Source organism: Oncorhynchus mykiss, chromosome 4 (genome assembly GCF_057628025.1).
Source record: "Oncorhynchus mykiss isolate SJ-2025 chromosome 4, ASM5762802v1, whole genome shotgun sequence".
Lineage (NCBI taxonomy): Eukaryota > Metazoa > Chordata > Actinopteri > Salmoniformes > Salmonidae > Oncorhynchus > Oncorhynchus mykiss.
The window spans coordinates 73994004-74020036 of record NC_143025.1 but is presented as its reverse complement, the minus strand read 5'-3'; the positions used below and the strand labels follow the sequence as shown (position 1 = coordinate 74020036).

The 26033-nt window shown below is 45.2% G+C and overlaps 1 protein-coding gene across 7 annotated transcripts in view; it reads right to left on the bottom strand.

Moving 5' to 3' along the window:
• Positions 1-26033, bottom strand: part of utrn (utrophin) — a 329934-nt gene that overhangs the window by 251159 nt on the left and 52742 nt on the right. For all 7 annotated transcript variants that reach the window (XM_036975991.2, XM_090232999.1, XM_036975989.2 and 4 more), the window contains 17 exons: positions 25752-25844; positions 24225-24400; positions 22107-22222; positions 16581-16747; positions 13451-13672; positions 9900-10081; positions 8050-8200; positions 7689-7808; positions 7488-7589; positions 7047-7154; positions 6381-6560; positions 3474-3667; positions 3279-3390; positions 3043-3130; positions 1962-2203; positions 1626-1794; positions 269-456 (listed from right to left, as the gene is read on the bottom strand). In XM_036975991.2, coding sequence (XP_036831886.2) covers positions 269-456; positions 1626-1794; positions 1962-2203; positions 3043-3130; positions 3279-3390; positions 3474-3667; positions 6381-6560; positions 7047-7154; positions 7488-7589; positions 7689-7808; positions 8050-8200; positions 9900-10081; positions 13451-13672; positions 16581-16747; positions 22107-22222; positions 24225-24400; positions 25752-25844 — 2610 coding nt within the window. The remainder of the gene's footprint in view (positions 1-268; positions 457-1625; positions 1795-1961; positions 2204-3042; positions 3131-3278; positions 3391-3473; positions 3668-6380; positions 6561-7046; positions 7155-7487; positions 7590-7688; positions 7809-8049; positions 8201-9899; positions 10082-13450; positions 13673-16580; positions 16748-22106; positions 22223-24224; positions 24401-25751; positions 25845-26033) is intronic.

Below are 26033 nucleotides of genomic sequence, written 5' to 3'. Positions count from 1 at the left end.
ACACACACACACACACACACACACACCCTTGCAAGCGCAAACATACACACACATCCCTCTTTCTCCTCTGTTGCGGTTGAAAGATTAAAGAGGGACGTATAGGTGTGAGAATGGGCCCATTGTATGTTGGAACCAGAGCAGACAGACATCTAATAGGTCTGGACTCAGCCATTAACAGATAACCCACAAATACACTGCTACACGATAACACACAGACAACTGGAACACAGTACAGAGAAAGATGAATAAAAGCCTCGAAGCCACACACCTGTGCCCGCTCCACTGCCCCCTCCGTTGTAGGCACATCCATGATGGCTTCCCGCAGTGTGCCCAGTCTAGCCTCCAGACCATCTACGAGGTCAGTCCCAGAAACACTGACCACAGGAATCTGGTCACCCTGAACCACCTGTATTATCTGGGCCCTCTGGTCATCAACATACTGGAGGCTGGCCAGCGCTGCAACACAGACAGGGGGAGAGGAGACACTGTTAAGTCAAGGGTTATAGTATCTAGTTGCCACAAGGGGTCAGAGTATTGTTTTGGGAATTCCCATAGGTACTGGCTGTTATAATTTGTGGCTGTTATGAACTCACTGAGCTCTCTGTGGGTGGGTGGGTGTGTTTGTGCGCCTTCCATTTCCCTGTATGTCAGAGATAGAGCGTGTGCTGCACATTTGCCCAGGGCTCCAGATGTTTGCTGTGTGTGCCTCATGGCAAGCCTAAATGAGGCTGCGCAACTAATGCAAGCCAGTGGTTCATACCCGCTGAACCTTCAATATGCCACAGTAAACACAATGAAAACAGAAAAATGCATCAACATACTTCAACAGAATGTGCTAAATTCAACCCTGTTGGGCAGAAATTAACACAACGCACACTGCTCTCACGGGCATGAGTACTCTCACATAATCTGCCTGTGTTTATATACAGCAGACAGAGAGAGAGGGAGGGGAGAAAAGGGAGAGAGAGAGGCCCAGTGAAAGACTGCCTCTCTGAAGCAGAAACAAAATGGTTTTCCTCAGGGCAGTTGCACACACACACACACCTTTTAAGGTCAGAAGACAAATAGGCCTCTCCAATATACTTTTACATTCTTTTCGAGCAGGTCTCATAAATTCCAGGAGAAAAATGTTGATTGATTTCAGAACTCCTAAAACTCAAAACCTGGTCCTTGGGAGCTTGGCAGAGACCACCCACCCACACATACACACACACACCCACACACACACACACACACACACACACACACACACACACACACACACACACACACACACACACACGGTCCTGCGTATTCAGTGGTCATATAAGGGCATCATCGATTACTTCTATCCAACCAAGGCTGGATATAAAGCTGATGTCATATCACAGCTCCAGCAGTAAGAGCCAGTAGAGTTCATTGATCTGGCATCAATCCTGTAGCCTCAGTAAAAACTATGTAAGGTTTAGGACCGCCACCACTGATGAAGTGCTGAAAGAACACAAGTCCATTCATTGGGCATTGATAAAGCTTTGACCCAATGGCGACCAAGCATTTTTAAAGCGTTTATACAGTGTTGTCAGAGCACGGGTCAAGTCCCTGCATTGATTTCGAGTAAATGTTAAAGCAATGTTGTGGTCCCATACCGGCATTGATCTCCTGCTCCCTGGTCTGTAGCTGCTGCAGTGTGGAGGCCTGGTGGGCAGAGACAGTGGCCATGTTGGCTGTGAGAGTGGGCGGGACATCTATTGACTCCACCTCTGCAGAGAGCTGGTCCAATCGTGGGCTCAGGGCAGTCAGCTGGGCCAACCGTGACTGGAGACAGAGATACAAACAGATAAGACGAAAGGGTAAACAGACTTCACGACACATCTGTTGACATGATTTGTGATGTCTAACAGTTTCAGTGGGGGTCGTCTCCATGGCAATAATCCAGCCAGAGGTCAGGGTGAGGGTGATGGTTCTATGGGTTGGGTTCTAACCTGGCACTCTGTCCTGAGGGTTCTAAGGGCAGCCTCATCAGATCTGGTACTGTCTGTTCCACTCAGCCACTGGTCCTGTTCTCCCAGAACCTTGTCCACAGCAGCCAACTCAGAGCAGAGGCTCCTGACCCGGGTCTGGGCCTGGACCCAGTCACACAGAGCCTTCAGCTCACTCACACACCCCTCCCATTCAGCCTCCACCACATCTATATCACACCTGATAGAGTCCACACTCACTCCCTCTACAGAGAGGGAGGAGGTAGGGAAGGATAGGAGTGAAGGAGAGAGAAATAACAATGAGGGAGGGGGAGAAGGGTGAGATAGACGCAAGGAGAATGAGGCAAATAAAATGTAGGGGAGATTGAGAAAAGGAGAGAAGGGAGAAAGAGGTGGAAAGGTTAAACAAAACCACACCAACACTAAAACACCAATACTTCTCCATCTTTCCTTACTGTTATCCTGCTGTAAACAAATAAAGCAGGAGTGCCTGAGCGTTTCACTGCACTGTAAATGAAGCCAGGAGCCTCAAGTCCTGCTGCAGGTTTTTATGACAATACCTGCAAACACACAAGTCATGCTTACTGGCAACCAGTAAAAATCAGGTTTAAAAATACCCCCAAATATACAACAGCTGTGGAAAAATGATCTTACGAGACCAACACTAGTAAATACTGAGGAACAGGATATTTCTGCAAGAGCCAATAAATACATTAAAACCTGTTTTAAGTGAGGATAGGCATTGGTCTGAAGACGAAAAAGAAAGGAAATTCACATGAGCACCACAATGACTATTCTACCCATGCTCTACCAAGGTTTTCCAGCACACAGCTCTGATCTACGACAGTAGCTATGTTGGTATTGTACTTCAATCTATGTGTACAAACAAGCTTTTAAAACAAACCTCACCTAGGAGATATGTACTTTATGAAATGAAGGTGAAGGTCAAGTAGAGTGAACCAATATCCAATCATATCAACAGAAATTATACATAAAATAATGTGTAACTGTACAAATGTGAAACACAAAATACAAACATAATAAATAAAGGTACTGCTTTTTTGCTTTTCTGGGGATTCCCTACCTTTCTCCAGGGGTTCCATCAGGTGCCGCCCTCCTTGGGTCACCTGACCAACCTGAGCCTCCTTCGACAACAGCTGCGCCTCCAAAGCCTACAGTGATTGGATGACAGACATGCAATCAACTCATCAAAAAGTTTTCCATTGATCGCAAAGTACAACCTTTTGCCAACGCCAAATTGAGAGCACCTAATGTTACCTGTAAATGCATCATGGAAGCTGTATTTTTTAATGGACCTACCTGTAGTTTTTCCTGAAGGTCGGGGTTTTCAGGGTCAGTAGAGGCCAGGGTCTGAGCTGAAACTTTCCATGTGTTCAGCCATCTCAAGAGGTCAGATAAGTCACTTTCCAACCTGATGGAGCAGAGAGAGTTTGGTTCTGTACTGATGTAGTTGTCTGTATGTGAGTGTGTGAGTGTGTGTGTTCCAGTCCTTACCCTCCCCTGAGTTCCGACTCATCTGTCTCCACCAGTCGTCTCTTGGGAGGAGTGGGCGGGGCCAGCTCTTGGTCGTCAAGCACCTTCTCCGGCTGTGCTGCCGCCACAGCGACAGTTTCCATCACAACTGTCTCCATTGCGACGCGTTCCTCAATCTGAGCCATCCCAGAGGCCTTCGTCACGGCCTCCGTCACCTTGGCAATGGTTCAGAACATGCGTGTGAGCGACTGATTGGAACCGGGCTGAACAGAGAACCCAACAGGACAAATGAACTGGATCAAAATGGCCACTGTGGTATTGTGACTAGTAAATGCCTATGGGCAGTCTGACACCACCATAGCCTGGTATACAGGTATATAGTCATTTACATCCTATGCACAAGACAGTGCAGTGGCTTGACTGCTTTTTAATCCTGTTGTTCTTCTCTTATTTGGAGGTTACCATCCACTAATGGCTCTTTGGACAGACCAGTGAGAAACTATGCAACCTGCTGACTCTGTTTCAAGTTGCAAGTTTTATTAGTCGTACGTACAAGATACACAAGATACACACAATCCAACGAAATTGCTTACTTGCAGGTTTCTTTCAAAAATGCAACAAGAAATTATAAATATGAAAATAAAGTAAGTGGTTCAGTAGAATAGAATAAACGTTTTTGCATAAGTGTAAAAGGCTCTGCATGGTCAATCCGACATCTGCAGTGGCCATACAGCATTTATTAGATATGGCCTCTGCAGAAGTCAGGGCATTCCTACTTCTTGTCCTTCACAGGGCAGTTGTGAAGGAAGTTGTCAAGGAGGTCAACCAATCATGTCAATGCGGAGCTACTGTATATGGAGCCCTTCGGATTGTTACAGAATTTGGGAGGCGCAAGGCGATGCGGTACGAAGCTCGATTGGGCCTCCGCAAGCCTCTGGAGGCTCTGCAATAACGTCACAGAAAAGTATGGTCAGTTCAGCAGTTCAGCAGTCTGATGGCTTGTAGATAGAAACTATCTCTGAGCCTGCTGGTATCAGACCTCACGCTCTGATACCGTCTGCCTGACGCTAAGGGAGTGAACAGTTCGTGGCTGGGGTGTGTGGGTTCCTTGATTATGCTGCTGGACTTCCTCAGGCACCGTTTCAAGTACGTCCTGGATGTGTGGGAACACGGCCCCAGTGATGTACTGGGATGTACTGGGATTTTGAGTCACTCGGGGTGGCATGCCGAATTTCTTCATCCACCTTATGAATTGGAGACGCTATTACTCCCTCTCGACAAGAGTGGTAGGGTTTTTGGTCCATGTCAAGTTCTCGGTGATGTGAACGCCGAACTTATAACTGCTGACTCTCTACTGCAGTCCCGTTGATGTGGATCAGGTCTGTGTTCCCTCCACTGCTTCCTGAAGTCAACAATCAACTCCTTAGTTTAGCTGACATTAAGGGAGAGGTTGTTGTCCTGGCACCACAATGCCAGTTCACTTCCCACCTCCCTATAAGCAAACTTGATGATGGAGTTTGTGTCATGCAAACAGCGAGAACAGGGAGTACAGCAGAGGGCTGAGGACACACCCATGAGGGGCCTCTGTGTCATTGTGAGGTCATTGTGAGGAGGTGTTATTTATTTATTATTTTTATTTCACCAGGTAAGCTAGTTGAGAGCAAGTTCTCATTTACAACTGCGACCTGGCCAAGATAAAGCAAAGCAGAATGACACAAACAACAACACAGAGTTACACATGGAGTAAACAAGCGTACATTCAATAACACAATAGAAAAAAACTAAGTCTATATACAGTGTTTACAAATGGCGTGAGGAGGTAAGGCAATAAATAGGCCATAGTAGCGAAGTAATTACAGTTTAGTAAATTAACACTGGAGTGATAGATAAGCAGATGATGATGTGCAAGTAGAAATACCGGTGTGCAAAAGAGCAGAAAAGTAAATAAAAAACAATATGGGGATGAGGTAGGGAGATTGGGTGGGCTATTTACAGATGGGCTATGTACAGCTGCAGCGATCGGTTAGCTGATGTTTAAAGTTAGTGAGGGAAATATAAGTCTCCAGCTTCAGCGATTATTGCAATTCGTTCCAGTCATTGGCAGCAGAGAACAGGGAGTAAAGGCAGCCAAAGAGGTGTTGGCTTTGGGGATGATCAGTGAGATATACCTGCTGGAGCGCATGCTACGGGTGGGTGTTGTTATCGTGACCAGTGAGCTGAGATAAGGCGGAGCATTACCTAGCATAGACTTATAGATGACCTGGAGCCAGTGGGTCTGGCGACGAATATGTAGCGAGGGCCAGCCGACTTGAGCATACAGGTCGCAGTGGTGGGTGGAATAAGGGGCTTTGGTGACAAAACGGATGGCACTGTGATAGACTGCATCCAGTTTGCTGAGTAGAGTATTGGAAGCTATTTTGTAAATGACATCGCTGAAGTCAAGGATCGGTAGGATAGTCCGTTTTACGAGGGTATGTTTGAGTGAAGGAGGCTTTGTTGCGAAATAGGAAGCCGATTCTCGATTTAATTTTGGATTGTGTTGTTGCCAGTCCTTGCAGCCAGTGGTCTGCAAGGATTGCAGCCTGTGGTCTGTCCGTCAGGGTCCAAGATCCAGTTGCAGAGGGTAGTGTCGAGACCCAGGGTTCTGAGTTTGGTGTTGAGCTTGGAGGGAACAATAGTGTTGAATGTTGAACTGTAGTCAATCAACAGTATTCTCACATAGGTGTTCCTCTTGGTTGAATGTGTCAGCTGAATGTTTTTCATACCATTTGGGCTCCATGATAATTAGGTAATTAAGTGACATGAGGACAGGAATTGAGCTGCCTACACACACAGGTTTGTGTCTGTGTCTCCACAAGCTCAGGTCTTGTTGAGGTGTTATGATATTGGGACTGACACACACACACACACACACACACACACACAAACCTGGTAGGAGCAGTCCTCTAGTCTCTGGACCAGGTTATCCCATCTCTGGGTCAGCTCCTCTGTGTCTCCTTCGATCCTCGCCCCCGCCTCGGCGCTTCTCAGCAGTGACCTCACATCCTGTCCCGCATCTCTCAGCTGGTCAAGTGTCCGCCGCTTCTTCTCCATGTCCTCCTTCAGGAGCTAGGGTACGGGCAAGCCACAGGGGTCAAAGGTTACTAGCCGACCTCAAATGCATCTGCAGTTAGCATGTGGTTCGCAAAGTAATAATAAACAGAATAGAAAAGATGTTGGGTGTTGCTAATCGTTTCCAGCGGTCATTTCTGTGTGTCTAGACTATACTGTAGCCCACAGCAACCATAGAGATTCACATTATAAATGTATTATAAATGATAAGAAAACATTTCCCAAAGCTCTAAATCTCAGGCTGAACTTTTTGATTGCCTTATATTACCTTTGACATTCCTGATAATATAGTTGGTAATAAAACATGAAGCCAAATATGAATTTCCTCGTCCGCCTGCACTTCGGCAAAAACGAGCCCACTCTTTATATCACAGAGCTCTTAGAAAGGATACGGCAATTTGATTTTGCAGGTAAATGCTAACGTCATTCATGAACGTAGCCTAGCAATTAGCATGTCGTAGCATCTTGTGGCACACCACTTACCGCTAATCTGCGGACATTAGCATTCATCTCTCCCGGGTCCTTGAAGGCGTTGGTCTGAACCTCACCTAAGGCCGCCTCTTTCTCTGTCAGCCACGCTTGGAACAAACTCTGAAAGACGAACGAGTGAATAGGTTAACCTTTTGACATAACACAAACAAAGGGATGAGTTCTGGAGCTATGGGACTAGTTGATGTGTGAGCTCATTTTAGAGCTCATTTTGAATTAGGGAAGACCTGAGATTATTGAATTACCTGAACCTCATAACAAACAGTCAAACTCAAGTCTCGCTAGACTGAGATCCTATGTCTGTGTATACAAGGCTTTCTCCAGTACTCCAACTACAGTAAAGGAACTTGGAGCTCATTCTCAATGAGTGGACTTTTCTCAGTTTAGTAGCAGTCAAGTCAAAATAAAAATGTGGGTATGTGTGTTTGTGTTCACCTGGTCCTCCAGCAGCTGCTGCCACACCAGGAGGATGTCCTGTAACTTGTGCCACCTCTCCTCTGTCCACCGACACACTGCTGCCCAGCGCTCTCCCAGAGACTGAGAGGAGGAAGAGAGGGTAAGACAGAGAGAAAGGGAGATTTAGCCATTCACTTGAAATCAACAATTAACAAGACTTAATTTAAGCTTTACTCTTACCTGCAGTTGGTCCTCCAGTGCAGCAGTGGCGCTCTCTCCACTATTCTCATCTACCACCACCACCATGTGTGTCAGAGAGTTGACCTTCACCTGCTCTGCCTCCAGGTCATTCTGCAACCCCTGGATCAACACAAACCATTAACAGCCCCGTACAGGGCAATCATAGCACAGGCACCATCAAGCTTTATAGGGGGCCATTTATGGTGGTCACAAATTTAAAGGTGATATTGCTTAAAAACTGCCGTATTGGGAGTACTGTGAACACAGCTGTCCTATCAGATTGTCAAGTTATATTTTTACTTTGTGATGCCCAATCAAACCATTTGTTTACTTTGTGCCAGTCAATCAAATGTTCCCTTACTTTGTGCTGCTCTATCTGGGCCTTGTACCCCTCCACGTCTCCCGCCATTGGCTCTATCTCCATCTTTCTGATTCGCTCCTCCGTCTTTGTCAGCCAATCAGAGAGCTGCTGCAGCTGCTGCTGCTGAAGGTCCATCAGAACCTCGTGGAGCCTAGAGAGAGAAAACAGAGAGAGAGAAATATAGAAAGAGAAAGAGAGGAGGAAGAGAGAGCGAGAGGGAGGGAAAGAGTGTGGGGAGAGTGTGCTGTGAATGGTGAAAGACCAACTGTGTGACCAACAGAGCACGCGATAGCAGTCTATTCAGCTGCTTCAGCATAGACTATGTGATAATTAATGACCTCATAATACACTGGGGGGATGACAATGCAGCACACATACTGTACTCACAAGTCACAACGGGTACACACACACACTCTTCAACCAACCATGGGTCTGTGTGTCATGTAAGCATAGCCTCAAAATAATCTGGTCAGGGACAAGGACATTATTCAATTGATAATAACAAGACTAAGGGAGCTCTTTTGTGAGACTTCAGCACAGCTTTTGACATTAAAAACAAATGTGATATGGCTTTACAAACTCTGCCATATGGTGGATTAAGAGCTACCTATTCATCAGAACACAGAGGGTTTTCTTTAATGGAAGCCTCTCTAAAGTAAACCAGGTAGAGTGTGGTATACCTTAAGGCAGCTGTCTTAGCCCATTACTGTTTTCTATTTTTACTAATGACCTTTAACACGCCTTGAATAAAGCCTGTGTGTCTATGTGCACTGACGACTCAACATTATATACGTCAGCTACCACAGCAAATGAAAACACTGCAACACTTAGAGAGCTGCAGTCACTTAGAATGGGGGGCTAGTAATAAGCTAGTCCTAAATACGGTATAGAAAAAACTAAAATAATTGTATTTGGGATAAATAATTTGCTAAACCCTTAACCTAATCTAAATCTAGTAATGAATAATGTGGCGATTGAGCAAGTTAAGGAGACTAAACTGCTTGGTGTAACCCTAGATTGCAAGCTGACATGGTCAAAACATATTGATTCAACGGTTGCTAAGATAGTGAGAGGTCTGTCCGTGATAAAGTGCTGCTCTGCTTTCTTGATGTCACAATCGACTGAACAGGCCCTAGTTTTATCACACCGAGACTAGTGCCCAGTTACATGGTCCAGTGCTGCAGAGTAAGACATAGGCAACTTACAGCTGGCCCAGAACAGAGCTGCACGTCTGGCCCTTAAAAATACACGGAGGGCTATCATCAACAACATGCATGTCAATCTCTCCTGGCTCAAAGTAGAAGAGACTGACTGCATCACTACTGGTCTTTGTGAGAGGTATTGATGTATTGAATGTGCCAAACTGTCTCTTCAATCAGTTAACACAGCTCAAACACCCATACATTCCCAACAAGACATGCTACCATGGGTCACAGTCCTCAAGTACAGAGCAAAAGCTAAGAAACGCACAGTACTATATAGAGCCAGACGGTGAAGAGACACACACACATTATTCTTAGTAATGTAATATTGTAATGTAATAATGGAGTAATGTAAATGTGTACGTAATATTGTAATGTAATAATGGAGTAATGTAAATTTGTACGTAAAATTGTAATGTAATAATGGAGTAATGTAAATTTGTATGAAGCACAATGTTTTGTATGATGTAATGTTTTATTTCTGTTTGGACCGCAGGAAGAGTAGCTGCTGCCTTGGCAACAACTAATGAGGATCCTAATAAAATACTAAATAGTATGTGTGCATATGTGTGAGGGGGGTTCATGCGTGTGTGTGTGTCTGAGAGGAAAGGGGTGGAGGGGGGTCATAGATGCGTGTGTATCCAGTACCTGGCCTGTCGGTCCATGCTGACCACGCGGATGTTCTCCCAGCGGGAGTTGAGCAGAGTCATCTGTTCCCGGATCTCATCCTCCTCTTCCTCCGTCAGGTTGCCCTGGGAGATGAGCTGGTTGCCCACCTGCAGCACGTTCCCCACGCTGCTCTGGTGGGCCGTCAGCTCCATCATAAAGTCCTGCAGGGGTGAGAGGTCAGGGGTGAGAGGATTACAAGAGCGTGAAGTACTTAGATCATAATGCTAGTATGCAGCCAAAGCATAAATACTAAAACATTGACAAACGTAGAGTGTAATATCTGTGTCCCAGTCACTAAAGAACTCTACAAGAGGTCCACATGTTGCTTCTGTCTTACTCACATACTCATAGCCTATAGTGCCTCAGACAGAATTTTTTTGGGTCAAATAATATGTCACGTAATTGAAAAGCACTACATAGACACTAAAGTGAAAGGACATGTTTTTTATCTCCCAAAATGGTCTTCAGATCAGTGAGCATAGCAGCTCTCTATAGTATGGGAAAGGGACCGCGTCTGCTCTGCTGTACAATATAACACTATGGTAGTTCTACTCTGCTGTACAATATAACACTATGGTAGTTCTACTCTGCTGTACAATATAACACTATGGTAGTTCTGCTCTGCTGTACAATATAACACTATGGTAGTTCTACTCTGCTGTACAATATAACACTATGGTAGTTCTGCTCTGCTGTACAATATAACACTATGGTAGTTCTGCTCTGCTGTACAATATAACACTATGGTAGTTCTACTCTGCTGTACAATATAACACTATGGTAGTTCTACTCTGCTGTACAATATAACACTATGGTAGTTCTGCTCTGCTGTACAATATAACACTATGGTAGTTCTACTCTGCTGTACAATATAACACTATGGTAGTTCTGCTCTGCTGTACAATATAACACTATGGTAGTTCTACTCTGCTGTACAATATAACACTATGGTAGTTCTGCTCTGCTGTACAATATAACACTATGGTAGTTCTGCTCTGCTGTACAATATAACACTATGGTAGTTCTGCTCTGCTGTACAATATAACACTATGGTAGTTTTGCTCTGATATGATCTTCCAGTAGTAGAGTGTTTTCTGCAGCCTTGAGAAGATCCATAGTGTTCTATAGAGGACCTAACAAAACCCCATAATCACCCACTGGCTGGGCTTCTGGAGTTGGCAGGAAGACTTGGCATTCACTCACTCACTCACACACTCACACTCACACACACGCACACACACACACACACACACACGCACACACACACACACGCACACACACGCACACACACATCTGGACATGTTTCTCCCATCCACTTCCCACTGGGGCGAAGGCTAACAGTGTAGCAAGTAGCGCTCTGCTCCCCAAATGCATTTTGGGTCACCTCAGCCCCTTGCACTTGACTGGTTGCCATAGCAACAGTTAAGCTAGCCGTAAAGGACAAGCAGCATGAGTTCATGAGTTCTAGCTTCTTGACAGTTGAGCCTATTATGAAATGAAAAGGGAAGATAGTCAAAACTAGGGTGGTGTTGGAAGAGTTTCCAGGACTCAGAGGAGTGAAAAAAGTGAAAAATGTAGGAGGCATTAGCTCTTAGTGGGAGTCATGAACAGGCTTGAGAATTACTGTCTGTTTCTCTTCTCTCTTCTGACTGGGGATGAGTAAGCACTTTCAGTGTCAACATCACTGAGGACTTTACATGGTCCTCTTACATCACAGTCGTGAAAAAGGCATTGAGCTGCACTGATCTTCTATCTCAGGAAGCTCTCATTACTGAACCACACACTTACACCCACACGCCCCCTCACACCTATGCTGTTGGTAAATTGATTATTGATTTAATTAATTACTACCATTACGCTGCTGTTCATAGATTACTTATTGCAATTACCATTAGTATCTACACTGAGTGTACAAAACATTAGGAACACCTTCCTAATATTGAGTTGCACCCCCTTTGTCCTCAGAACAGCCTCAATTCGTCAGGGCATGGACTCTGCAAGGTGTCGAAACCTTTCCACAGGGATGCTGGCCCATGTTGACTCAATGCTTCCTACAGTTGTGTGAAAAGAGCGTGAAAAGCCCAGCAGCATTGCAGTTCTTGACACACTCAAGCCTGGCACCTACCCTGTTAAATCTCGTCTTGCCCATTCACCCTCTGAATAGCACACATACACAATCCATGTCTCAATTGTCTCAAGGCTTAAAAATAATTATTTAACCTGTCTCCCCCTCCTCATCTACACTGATTGAAGTGGATGGAAATGGATTTAAGTGACATCAATAAGGGATCATAGCTTTCACCTGAATTCACCTGGTCAGTTTATGTCATGGAAAGAGCAGGTGTTCATGTTTTATACACTCGGTGTATATATTAATCCTGCTACTAGTCACTATTACCCCGTTTACATGTATATCCTACTACCAGTCACTTTTTATGTATAAACCTACCTCAACACTCAACACTCAAGTACCCCTGCACATTGAATAAGGTACTGGCACTGACATGTAGATGCTTGCATTCTCGTGTTTCTTCAACCTATTTCATACCTCTTGTGTGTTTTTGATTTTTTATTCTATTATTACCTATATTATTATCATCACTGCATTGTTGGGAAAAAGCTCTTAAGGTAACAATGACTGTACTCTCCTGTGCAGGTGGCGAATAAACTTTGAAACTTGAAACACATTGTTCTGAAGTGTTCTAGTTTAACTATGGAAATGACCTGGATACGTGAAGGGCTTTCTACTCCTGAAAACAATGTATTTCTTAAAGAGGCTTTGGCCTTTGTTTTCTCCACCAGCTTTTGCTTCTGACCTGGATTCCATTAGAACATTAGACTTTCAAATATTCACATCTCTGCCAAGAGACAACAGCCCCAGCTCTTACACACAGACAGACATACACCCGTTCCTGCCCTGTAACTCTCTGCCAAGAGACAACAGCCAAAGCCCCACCTCTTACACACAGACAGACATACACCCGTTCCTGCCCTGTAACTCTCTGCCATGCCAGGATTTGGAGCAGGAAGCACCCAACTGGGACACGGCTCCAGCTCCACGGAGCGATGTGCTCTGCTTGGCAGAATTCCTGACATTCCCGACATGTACGGAGCATGTTCTCTGGGACGTGGGCGAGAGGCCCCCATCCCTGGGATAGAACTATGCATACTCTCCTCGTGGAGAAGCTCACACAGACACACTGCCTTGTTAGAGTGAACCTGAACTGAACCTGATGTCAGAATAGATCTCAAAACATCAGATACCGTGAGATGTTACTTACTGAGTGACAACTGTTCTGAGAAAGTTGTACTGTATGTGAATATCGGTGTTAACATCTGTGGACTGGCATTGCATTCTTCACGCAAGATTGCATGTCCATATGTGTGTTTTGTGTGCGTCAGAGCTGGATGAGTGTGTGTGTGTGTGTGTGTGTGTGTGTGTGTGTGTGTCCTTTGTGCATGCATTTGTGCCTTGTCTTGACCTGCTTCAGGTATCTGTGTCTGCATGCACACATTTCTCCCGTCCTCACCTCGTGTGTGTGGAACTGCTCCTTGACCTCCTCCACATCTTCCGACACCTCCTCCTGCACCTGCAGTGAGTCCTCAGCAGAAAGGAGCCAGGTGAGCACCTCCTCCAGGGTGGCCTGGTATGAGTCCAGATCCACCTCCATGCCCACCTCCTCCTCCGTCTCCGTCAGTGTGCTGGGGGTATCTGCCCGGGGGGAGCCGGCTTCCTCCATCTCAACATGAGCCTAAAGATGGAGGGAGAGAGAGGAAGAGAGTGGGTTAAGGGCCAAACACTCATAGGTTATACAGTGGTTTAGTAGGTAAGAGCATGGTGCTCTAAATAATCAACAGTCCCGCTCACAAGGTTAAAAACTGTACATCAAATCACAATATCCATAAATGCTAAGATCCCTTTTGAATGACCTTTTCACAACATTATCATCACAACCAATCAAAATTCGAAACTCTCAATCAAAACACATTCCGTGTGAATGTCATCTTAAAATAGGCCCAGACGACTAGGAGGAGCCTGGTTCTGCTGCATAAGAGGAAGGCAGTTTAGATGGGGGATCAGTGACACACCCAGGGCCTGGAAGACAAACAGGAGGCAGCCTAGCTAAATAAAGGCCCCTGCCCAGAGCCAGATACTGGGAGGTGTGGTGCCACTAGCCTGGCCAGCCGGGCAGGTCAACCCTCATTCCAGGAATAATACTCTCTGACTAGGCTGAACACAAACACTGTACTGGAGCTGGCTGGGGTAGACATGGGCTGTGTATGAAATGGCATCCTATTCCCATAGGGCTGGAGGCAAATGTAGGATGCCATTTTGGACACATTAGAAGAAAATTAAAAGCTGCACACTTAAAGTTACAAAGAATGAGATTGAATATAAAATAAATGGTAAATGATCAATTAACTGAAAACAAAAAAGACAGAGTGAGAAAGTAGGAGTGAGAGGTGAGAAGTCGTGGTCTGGGCCCTACCAATGTACTGTACTTTATGTCCCAAGCGGCACTCTGTAGATAGATTCTAACTAATATACTTCTAGATCAGAGAGCCCAGAGCATGCACCAATTAACCAGAGAAGAGGGAAGCCAAGCTGTGTAACAAGTGTGCAATTTCTCCTCACAACCTCTTTCCCTGCTACGTCTAATCTGCTTCCTGACAGCTAAGAAATTATTTCAACAAAATCTTTAATCAATTCTAATTTAGATTTGTACAATTTAGCAGACACTCTTATCCAGGTCGACTTACGGGAGCAATTAGGGTTAAGTGCCTTGCTCAAGGGCACAGACAGATTTTTCACCTAGTGGGCTCTGGAATTCGAACCAGCAACCTTTCAGATACTGGCCCAACGCTCACAACCGCTAGGCCTGGCTGTAACTTCTTGTAAGTTATTCCTTATTCAGTGACATTCAACAGCACTGCCAGCCTCGAAATCCAGGCATTAGACAACAAGTGCTACGGGGTATTTTGGGGACAAGAGTCATAACGGAACAACACTTTCATCTGTAACCAGAGATGAATGGAAGAGTAGATGGATAGAAATCAGTACAGCCGCCGGGCGTGCCAAGACAAAGATGAGAGTGATGTTAATAGATGCTAGGACTCAAATCGCCCCAACTCAAACAGACCTTTGTTTTATCCCCATGAAATTACCCAGAATTCTCTGCGGCAGAAAGGAAAAGGTCATTTGTTGAAAATATTCCATGGCATTTGGAGATTTGGAAGAGGCGCCCACATGTTTTAAATGTCTTTGTTAGTGCAGAGCCTGGGAGTATAGGGAGGGAAATAAATAAAGAGAGTGAGAGTGAGAAGAGAGAAGAGAGGAGAGAGAGAGAGAGAGAGAGGAGAGAGAGAGTGCTGTCAGCCTATGAAGCCTGGCTCTACTTATTCACTTTCATGCTATACAATATCTGTGGTTTGGTTGTGGAGAACACTTAGGTATCTCCATATGATATTCTTCAACTGTGTTGCTGCATTCGTAGTTTAATGTAATATAGAAGTGTTAATATAGCTTGTAATGCATCACAATCCTCACTGTGAGAAGTTCAGTTCAGGGTGCATAGATTGTTCAATGTTTTCAGCAAGCGAATAACTTCTGATGAGAAAATACTAATTAACGCAATAAACAATGTTATGACAGTAAAAGTGCAAACTTGTTTTTTAAACTCTGCATTGAAAGCATTAACTAGACTCTAAATCTACATAAAAAGTCACTATGGTGTGGTAAAACACACACAGAAATGCACAAAGATTTTCCCTGTTCATCCTTCCTTCTGTATCCAACCACCAATATCACTTCCTGTGGGGACAGCATGTGTGCCAGGAAAGTCAACCCTCATTGGACCACTCTAGCCCTGTTAAAATATACTTTTCCAGCGCTCTCTCCAAGCGTGGGAAGTTTTCATCCGAGGGCAATAAAGACTGGTTTAGGGCCATTCGCCTTCCACCTGGGAGAAGTCCACAAAACACTTAAATTGTGGAAATTAAGAGCATGCCAGGGGTACTTACCCAAATAAATAACATTATTCCCCTGCTAAATTCAGTGATATGTCAGAGAACTGACTGATGTGATGTGAAGGATAAAGACTAGCAGTATGTTAGATGTGGCATTGGAAATGCATGCCAATTAAATTTAGACAAACTATATATTATTCCCTACTCCTTTGGAGACATTCTCTCTCTCTCTTTAACGTTGAAGGCCATTTTTAGAATGAGGAGTAGGGTGAGTCACTTCCCCGTTCCTACTCTACTCAGGGAGCTCCAGCAGAGCTTTTCATTAGCAGAGTAACTGGGAGTAGACTGGAGGACTGGCGGAGTGGGTCTTTGAAGCAGAGGGGTGACTCATTCTAGCCAGCTACAGTACACAGAGAGAGAAGCAGGGTCTGTCAGCTGAACTCACTCATTCTGATACAGCCAGAGACACTGAGCGAAGATGGGACTGATAGAGTTGGATTCACACCACGTTCTTTGTAATACAACTCTAGTTTACAAAGCGCATGTTATACGATGTATGAAGATCGGTTTTAACATCAGCCTGGCCTCTACATCAGCATGGCTCGTGTCAGTTTATTATCATGCTATATTGCCATGTAATACCATCAGCGGTAAACAGCTAATGTAAGCTCTGGCCCATTGAACTGATTGTACCTGTGCTCTGCTGGGGGCCTTGCTCTCGTCAGGCTCCACCTTGTATCTGCGGGGCAAGGTCTCCACCTCTCTGATGGCTTCCATAGTCACATCTTTAGGCAGGACAGCAAACAGGGACATCACATACATGATGATGGACTTCTTATCTGGCAACTGAACTGCCACGTCTGAGAGCGAAAGGAAGAGGAGAGGAGGAGATGGGGTAGAGGGGGAGGGGGGAAAGAGGAGAGGGAGCAAGACAGATATAAGAGGATCAGACAAGGGGGATTAGTAAATTAAAGAGGGAAAGGGAGGCGAAGGAGCAAACGAACAGTAGGAGAAAAACTATTTCAGGGGAATGATCGATAGAGGGAGAGTGTGTATGTGAGACAGAGAAAGAGAGAGAGAGAGAGAGAGAGAGGCCAAGGCATGCTGTGTAGTTCCACATGGTTCATGTTGGCTTGCTCTACAGGCATGACATAACAACGTGTGTGTATACCCAGAACTACACAAACTGAACGTTGCGTGCTAGGACTACACACAAAACCGTGTGTATCCACACATGTAGAGAACAGGAGACCTACAGCTAATTTAAGAACTGGTAAAGACATAAAACCGATCACTTGCCCGTAAAAACTTAGGACTGTGATATATGTATGTATGTCTATATACACTACATGACCAAAGGTATGTGGACACCTGGTTGTCAAACATCTCATTCCAAAATCATGGGCATTAATAGTTGGTCCCCTGTCGCTGCTATAACAGCCTCCACTCTTCTGGGAAGGCTTTCCACTAGAAGTTGGAACATTGCTGCTATTAGCCTCCACTCTTCTGGGAAGGCTTTCCACTAGATGTTGGAACATTGCGGCTATTAGCCTCCACTCTTCTGGGAAGGCTTTCCACTAGATGTTGGAACATTGCTGTAATAACAGCCTCCACTCTTCTGGGATGGCGTTCCACTAGATGTTGGAACATTGCTGCTATAACAGCCTCCACTCTTCTGGGAACTCTTTCCACGAGATGTTGGAACATTTCTGCGGGGACTTTCTTCCATTCAGCTACAAGAGGATTAGTGAGGTTGGTCTCTGATGTTGGACGATTGGCCCTGGCTCACAGTCAGTGTTCCAATTCATCCCAAACCATTTCTGCATGGACCTCACTTTGTGCACAGGGGCATTGTCATGCTGAAACAGGAAAGGGCCTTCCCCAAACTGTTGGTACAAAGTTGGAAGCACAGAATCTTATAGAATGTCATTATATGATGTAACGCTAAGATTTCCCTTCACTGGAACTAAGGGGCCTAACTCGAACCACAAAAAACAGCCCCAGACCATTATTCTTCCTCCACCAAACTTTCCAGTTGGCACTATGCATTGGGGTAGGCAGTGTTCTCCTGGCAAACTCAAATTCGTCCGTCGGACTGCCGGATGGTGATTCTTCACTCCAAAGAACGTGTTTCCACTGCTCCAGAGTCCAATATAAGTGAGCTTTACACCACTCCAGCCAACGCTTGGCATTGTGCATGGTGATCCTAGACTTGTGTGCGGCTGCTCGGCCATGGAAACCCATTTCATTCAGCTCCCGACTAACAGCTATTGTGCTGACGTTGCTTCCAGAGACAGTTTGGAACTTGTAGTGAGTGTTGCAACCGAAGACAGACAATTGTTTACGTGTGTCCACATTCTTTAATATATATAGTGTAAGTCTATAGTATACAAACATCGAGAACACCTGCTCTTTCCATGACATAGACTGACCAAATGAAAGCTATGATCCCCTATTGATGTAGCTTGTTAAATCCAGTTCAATCAGTGTAGATGAAGGGGAGGAGACAGGCTAAAGAACGATTTTTAACCATTGAGACAATTTAGACATGGATTGTGTATGTGTGCTATTCAGAGGGGAAATTGCAAGACAGAACATTTTAAGTGCCTTTGAACAGGGCCTGCTAGTTGGCGCCAGGCGCACCGGTTTGTGTCAAGAACTGCAATGACGCTGGGTTTTTCATGCTCAACAGTTCCCTGTGTTTATCAAGAATGGTCCACCACCCAAAGGACATCGAGCCAACTTGACACAACTGTGGGAAGCATTGGAGTCAACATGGGGCAGCATCCCTGTGGAACGCTTGGCACCTTGTAGAGTCCATGCCCTGACAAATTGAGGCGGGGGGGGGGGGGTAAACCTCAATAATAGGAAGGTGCTCCTTATATACACTACCGTTCAAAAGTTTGGGGTCACTTAGAAATGTCCTTGATTTCCATGAAAACATATATGAAATTAGTTGCAAAATTAATAGGAAATATAGTCAAGACGTTGATAAGGTTATGAATAATGATTTTTAATTGAAATAATTGTGTCCTTCAAACTTTGCTTTGTCAAAGAATCCTCCATTTGCAGAAATTGCAGCCTTGCAGACCTTTGGTATTCTAGTCGTCAATTTGTTGAGGTAATCTGAAGAGACTTCACCCCATGCTTCCTCAAGCACCTCCCACAAGTTGGATTGGCTTGATGGGCATTTCTTACTACCAGACGGTAAAGCTGCTCCCACAACAGCTCAATAAGGTTGAGATCTGGTGACTGTGCTGGCCACTCCATTATAGACAGAATACCAGCTGACTGCTTCTTCCCTGAATAGTTCTTGCATAGTTTGGAGCTGTGCTTTGGGTCATTGTCCTGTTGGAGGAAATTGGCTCCAATTAATCGGCGTCCACAGGGTATGGCATGGCGTTGCAAAATGGAGTGATAGCCTTCCTTCTTCAAAGATCCCTTTTACCCTGTACAAATCTCCCACTTTTACCACCACCAAAGCACCCCCAGACCATCACATTGCCTCCACCATGCTTGACAGATGACGTCAAGCACTCCTCCAGCATCTTTTCATTTTTTTCTGCATCTCACAAATGTTCTTCTTTGTGATCCAACACATCAAACTTAGATTAGTCTGTCGATAACACTTTTTTCCAATCTTTCGCTATCTAGTGTCTGTGTTCTTTTGCCCATCTTAATCTTTTCTTTGTATTGGCCAGTCTGAGATATGGATTTTTCTTTGCAACGTTGCCTAGAAGGCCAGCATCCCGGAGTCGCCTCTTCACTGTTGACGTTGAGACTGATGTTTTGCGGGTACTATTTAATGAAGCTGCCAGTTGAGGACTTGTTTGGCGTCTGTTTCTCAAACTAGACACTAATGTACTTGTCCTAGTTCTCAGTTGTGCACCGGGACCTCCCACTCCTCTTTCTATTCTGGTTAGAGCCAGTTTGCACTGTTCTGTGAAGGGACTTGTACACAGCGTTGTACCAGATCATCCGTTTCTTGGCAATTTCTCACATGGAATAGCTTTAATTTCTCAGAACAAGAATAGACCGACAAGTTTCAGAAGAAAGTTCTTTGTTTCTGGCCATTTTGAGCCTGTAATCGAACCCACACATGCTGATTCTCCAGATACTCAACTAGTCTAAAGAAGGCCAGGTTATTGCTTCTTTAATCAGGACAACAGTTTTCAGCTGTGCTGACATAATTGCAAAAGGGTTTTCTAATGATCAATTAGCCTTTTAAAATGATAAACTTGGATTAGCTAACAAGGTGCCATTGGAACACAGGAGTAATGGTTGTTGATAATGGGCCTCTATACGCCTACTAAAAATATTCCATTAAAAATCAGCTGTTTCCGCCTACAATAGTCATTTACAACATTAACAATGTCTAAACTGCATTTCTGATCAATTTGATGTTATTTTATTGGACAAAAAAAATGTGAATTTCTTTCAAAAATAAGGACATTTGTAAGTGACCCCAAACTTTTGAACGGTAGTGTGTATGTATAGTAAGTATAGTATATGTATATACAGTGGGGCAAAAAAGTATTTAGTCAGCCACCAATTGTGCAAGTTCTCCCACTTACAAAGATGAGAGAGGCCTGTAATTTTCATCATAGGTACACATCAACTATGACAGACAAAATGAGAAAAAAAATCCAGAAAATCACATTGTAGGATTTTTAATGAATTTATTTGCAAATTATGGTGGAAAATAAGTATTTGGTCACCTACAAACAAGCAAGATTTCTGGCTCTCACAGACCTGTAACTTCTTCTTTAAGAGGCTTCTCTGTCCTCCACTCGTTACCTGTATTAATGGCACCTGTTCGTACTTGTTATCAGTATAAAAGACTCCTGTCCACAACCTCAAACAGTCACACTCCAAACTCCACTATGGCCAAGACCAAAGAGCTGTCAAAGGACACAGAAACAAAATTGTAGACCTGCACCAGGCTGGGAAGACTGAATCTGCAATAGGTAAGCAGCTTGGTTTGAAGAAATCAACTGTGGGAGCAATTATTAGGAAATGGAAGACATCCTAGACCACTGATAATCTCCCTCGATCTGGGGCTCCACGCAAGATCTCACCCCGTGGGGTCAAAATGATCACAAGAACGGTGAGCAAAAATCCCAGAACCACACGGGGGGACCTAGTGAATGACCTGCAGAGAGCTGGGACCAAAGTAACAAAGCCTACCATCAGTAACACACTACGCCGCCAGGGACTCAAATCATGCAGTGCCAGACATGTCCCCCTGCTTAAGCCAGTACATGTCCAGGCCCGTCTGAAGTTTGCTAGAGAGCATTTGGATGATCCAGAAGAAGATTGGGAGAATGTCATATGGTCAGATGAAACCAAAATATAACTTTTTGGTAAAAACTCAACTCATCGTGTTTGGAGGACAAAGAATGCTGAGTTGCATCCAAAAAACACCATACCTACTGTGAAGCATGGGGGTGGAAACATCATGCTTTGGGGCTGTTTTTCTGCAAAGGGACCAGGACGACTGATCCATGTAAAGGAAAGAATGAATGGGGCCATGTATCGTGAGATTTTGAGTGAAAACCTCCTTCCATCAGCAAGGGCATTGAAGATGAAACGTGGCTGGGTCTTTCAGCATGACAATGATCCAAAACACACCGCCCGGGCAACGAAGGAGTGGCTTCGTAAGAAGGTCCTGGAGTGGCCTAGCCAGTCTCCAGATCTCAACCCCATAGAAAATCTTTGGAGGGAGTTGAAAGTCTGTGTTGCCCAGCAACAGCCCCAAAACAGCACTGCTATAGAGGAGATCTGCATGGAGGAATGGGCCAAAATACAAGCAACAGTGTGTGAAAACCTTGCGAAGACTTACAGAAAATGTTTGACCTCTGTCATTGCCAACAAAGGGTATATAACAAAGTATTGAGATAAACTTTTGGACAGAGGAGTCTCTTAAAGAAGAAGTTACAGGTCTGTGAGAGCCAGAAATCTTGCTTGTTTGAAGGTGACCAAATACTTATTTTCCACCACAATTTGCAAATAAATTCATTAAAAATCCTACAATGTGATTTTCTGAATTTTTTTCCTCATTTTGTCTGTCATAGTTGAAGTGTACCTATGATGAAAATTACAGGCCTCTCTCATCTTTTTAAGTGGGAGAACTTGCACAATTGGTGGCTGACTAAATACTTTTTTGCCCCACTGTAGGCTATATATATGATATACACTCTCCTCCATTTTTATTTGTACCTTCAGGGTCCAGTAGTCTCTCTATGGCCAGCTGGTCTTTGGCTACAGTAAAGGCATGGTCCAGTCTCTCCACTGGACTGAGGCTCAGAACCCTGTCCCAGCTCAACACATTGGGCCTGGAGAAACAACACACCAGCAGCATCAAGTCAACATTAAATCAACATCAAATCAAGGCCTCTGAGCTCCAAACAACATTCCCAGTGTGGTTTCCTTGCAAAGCACCAGTTATTTTCAGTTATTTTCATAGAATAGTCTGTGTGATAGATCCAGTGTTCTGTACATAAGAGTACTTGTCAGACGTAAAAATGGCGAGGTGAGCAGTGTTCACACAAGCAGTTACCCTGCCATGGCTGCTTTAATCTTTCCCTAGTGACATAGCCTCGGGCTGACACCAACACACACACACAGGGAGAGAGAGAGAGACCCTCAGAGCAAACACAGCCAGGGGGGCAGATAGGGCCTCATACACTGCTATTTAGAGCCTCTTTCTCAACTCCAGTGAGGTGGAATTGGACTTGTTTAAATGCTGAGATAAGACTGGTCTGGTCACTGTGTTGAATGAGCTGCTTGCTGCTAGATTGAGGTGAAAGCAGTAGCGTTTAGGGGCAAGATTTAGAATTTCACTTGTACATATTTTACCACCTTCTACACTGAAAATGTTCAGAAAACAAACATTTTCAACATGGCCACTGTCCAGGTCTTGGTATACAGAACGAGACATCTAGACCGGGTCTCTCCAACCCTGTTCCTGGAGAGATACTGTCCTGTAGGTTTTAACTCCAACCCTGTTCCTGGAGAGATACCGTCCTGTAGGTTTTAACTCCAACCCTGTTCCTGGAGAGATACCGTCCTGTAGGTTTTAACTCCAACCCTGTTCCTGGAGAGCTACTGTCCTGTAGGTTTTAACTCCAACCCTGTTCCTGGAGAGCTACTGTCCGGTAGGTTTTAACTCCAAACCTGTTCCTGGAGAGCTACCGTCCTGTAGGTTTTAACTCCAACCCTGTTCCTGGAGAGATACCGTCCTGTAGGTTTTAACTCCAACCCTGTTCCTGGAGAGCTACTGTCCTGTAGGTTTTAACTCCAAACCTGTTCCTGGAGAGCTATTGTCCTGTAGGTTTTAACTCCAACCCTGTTCCTGGAGAGATACCGTCCTGTAGGTTTTAACTCCAACCCTGTTCTTGGAGAGCTACTGTCCTGTAGGTTTTAACTCCAACCCTGTTCCTGGAGAGATACCGTCCTGTAGGTTTTAACTCCAACCCTGTTCCTGGAGAGTTACTGTCCTGTATGTTATAACTCCAACCCTGTTCCTGGAGAGCTATTGTCCTGTAGGTTATAACTCCAACTCTGGGGTTTTATTACAGACAGAAATACTCCTCAGTTTCATCAACTGTCCAGGTGGCTGGTCTCAGACGATCCCACAGGTGAAGAAGCCGGATGTGGAGATCATGGGCTGGCAATGTTAAACGTGGTCTGCGGTTGTGAGGCCGTTTGGACGTCCTGCTAAATTCTCTAAAATGGCTTATGGTAAGGAAATTAACATTCAATTATCTGGCAACAGCTCTGGTGGACATTCCTGCAGTCAGCATGCCAATTGCACGCTCCCTCAAAACTTGAGACATCTGTGACATTGTGTTGTGTGACAAAACTGCACATTTTAGAGTGGCCTTGTACTGTCCCAAGCACAAGGAGCACCTGTGTAATGATCATGCTGTTTAATCAGATTCTTGATATGCCACAACTGTCAGGTGGATGGATTATCTTGGCAAAGGAGAAATGCTCACTAACAGAGATGTAAACAAATGTGTGCAGAACATTTAAGAGAAATAAGCTTTTTGTGTATATGGAACATTTCTGGGATCTTTTATTTCAGCTCATTAAATTGTGGGACCAACACTTTACATGTTGTGTTTACATTTTTGTTCAGTATAATAATTATCTGATTGGTAAGCTGAATCATTTTAGTTACAACTGAGGTTGGAGTGAAAACCTACAGAAGTGTAACTCTCCAGGAACACGGTTGGAAAACCCTGATCTAAACAGTATACTGTTGGATAGATATACAACCATTAGGGTGTCACTGTTGCTACCGGAACATCCCCTGGCCCCCTGACCCCTGACCTGAAGCGGTGCAGGATGGCGTTAAAGGCCAGTCCGTCGGACCAGCTGGTGGTGAAGTTGAGCACGTTGACGTGGTCCTGGTAGGAGCGGGTACACTGCCTCACCCAGCTCAGCAGGATCTTCTCACTGTTGGTCTGCTGCAAGTTGGACATGATGTCCTTCATGATGTCTTTCACCTGAGAGGGACCATACATATAGAGAGGGGAGAAACACAGAGGGAAGAGAGACACAGAAAAAGGGGAGAGACAGAGACAGATAGAAACACAGGGACAGGGGAGAGAGAGACAGACAGGGGAGAGAGAGACAGATACACATGAACAGGGGAGAGAGAGACAGACAGACAGGGGAGAGAGAGACAGACAGGGGAGAGAGAGACAGATACACATGGACAGGGGAGAGAGAGACAGAGAGACACAGGGACAGGGGAGAGAGAGACAGACAGACAGACAGGGGAGAGAGAGACAGAGAGACACAGGGACAGGGGAGAGAGAGACAGACAGACAGGGGAGAGAGAGACAGACAGGGGAGAGAGAGACAGATACACATGGACAGGGGAGAGAGAGACAGACAGACAGACAGGGGAGAGAGAGACAGACAGACAGACAGGGGAGAGAGAGACAGAGAGACACAGGGACAGGGGAGAGAGAGACAGACAGACAGGGGAGAGAGAGACAGACAGACAGACAGGGGAGAGAGAGACAGATACACAGGGACAGGGGAGAGAGAGACAGACAGGGGAGAGAGAGACAGACCGGGGAGAGAGAGACAGATACACAGGGACAGGGGAGAGAGAGACAGACAGGGGAGAGAGAGACAGATACACAGGGACAGGGGAGAGAGAGACAGACAGGGGAGAGAGAGAGACAGACAGGGGAGAGAGAGACAGGCATGGGAGAGAGACAGACAGGGGAGAGAGAGAGACAGACAGGGGAGAGAGAGAGACAGACATGGGAGAGACAGGGACAGGGGAGAGAGAGAGAGAGAGAGACATACATACCGGGGAGAGACAGATACACAGGGACAGGGGAGAGAGACAGATAGAGACACGGGGACAGGGGAGAGAGAGACAGACAGGGGAGAGAGAGACAGACAGGGGAGAGAGAGACAGACAGGGGAGAGAGAGACAGATACACAGGGACAGAGGAGAGAGAGACAGAAAGGGGAGAGAGAGATAAACAGGGGAGAGAGAGACAGACCGGGGAGAGAGAGACAGACAGTGGAGAGAGAGACAGACAGGGGAGAGAGAGACAGACAGGGGCAGGAACAGGGGAGAGAGAGAGAGACAGAAAGAGACACAGGGACAGGGGAGAGACAGACAGAAAAGAGAGACAGGGGAGAGACACAGGGACAGGCAAAAGAGGAGGGTTTGTAAGTAGAACACCAATTATACAAGTCCTGTCACATGTCTGAGACGCAGAAAAATATTTGCCTTTTCAACAGCGCTTTTGTTGATCGTTCAAAGCTACGTCCCCAGTGGACAGTACACTCAAAGCAAACTCATCTCTCTCTCTGTGTGCGTGCGTTCACCTGCCAGTGGAGGATAATACTCCAGATGAGACCCAGAGTCAGCTTGTGGTTTCCATCAACAATGTCTGTTCCTCCTATGTTTACCAGATCCACCTGAGTGAGTGCGAGAAAGAGAGAGAGGGTGGGAGAGAGACAACCATCAAAAGGAATAGAAAATTCGACATGCCAATTAGGATTATAGAACCCATTGCCCTTTATGGTTGTGAGGTCTGGGGTCTGAATTAATCAAATGGAACAAACACCAAATTGAGACTCCGCGTACAACGTAAAACACCAAATAAT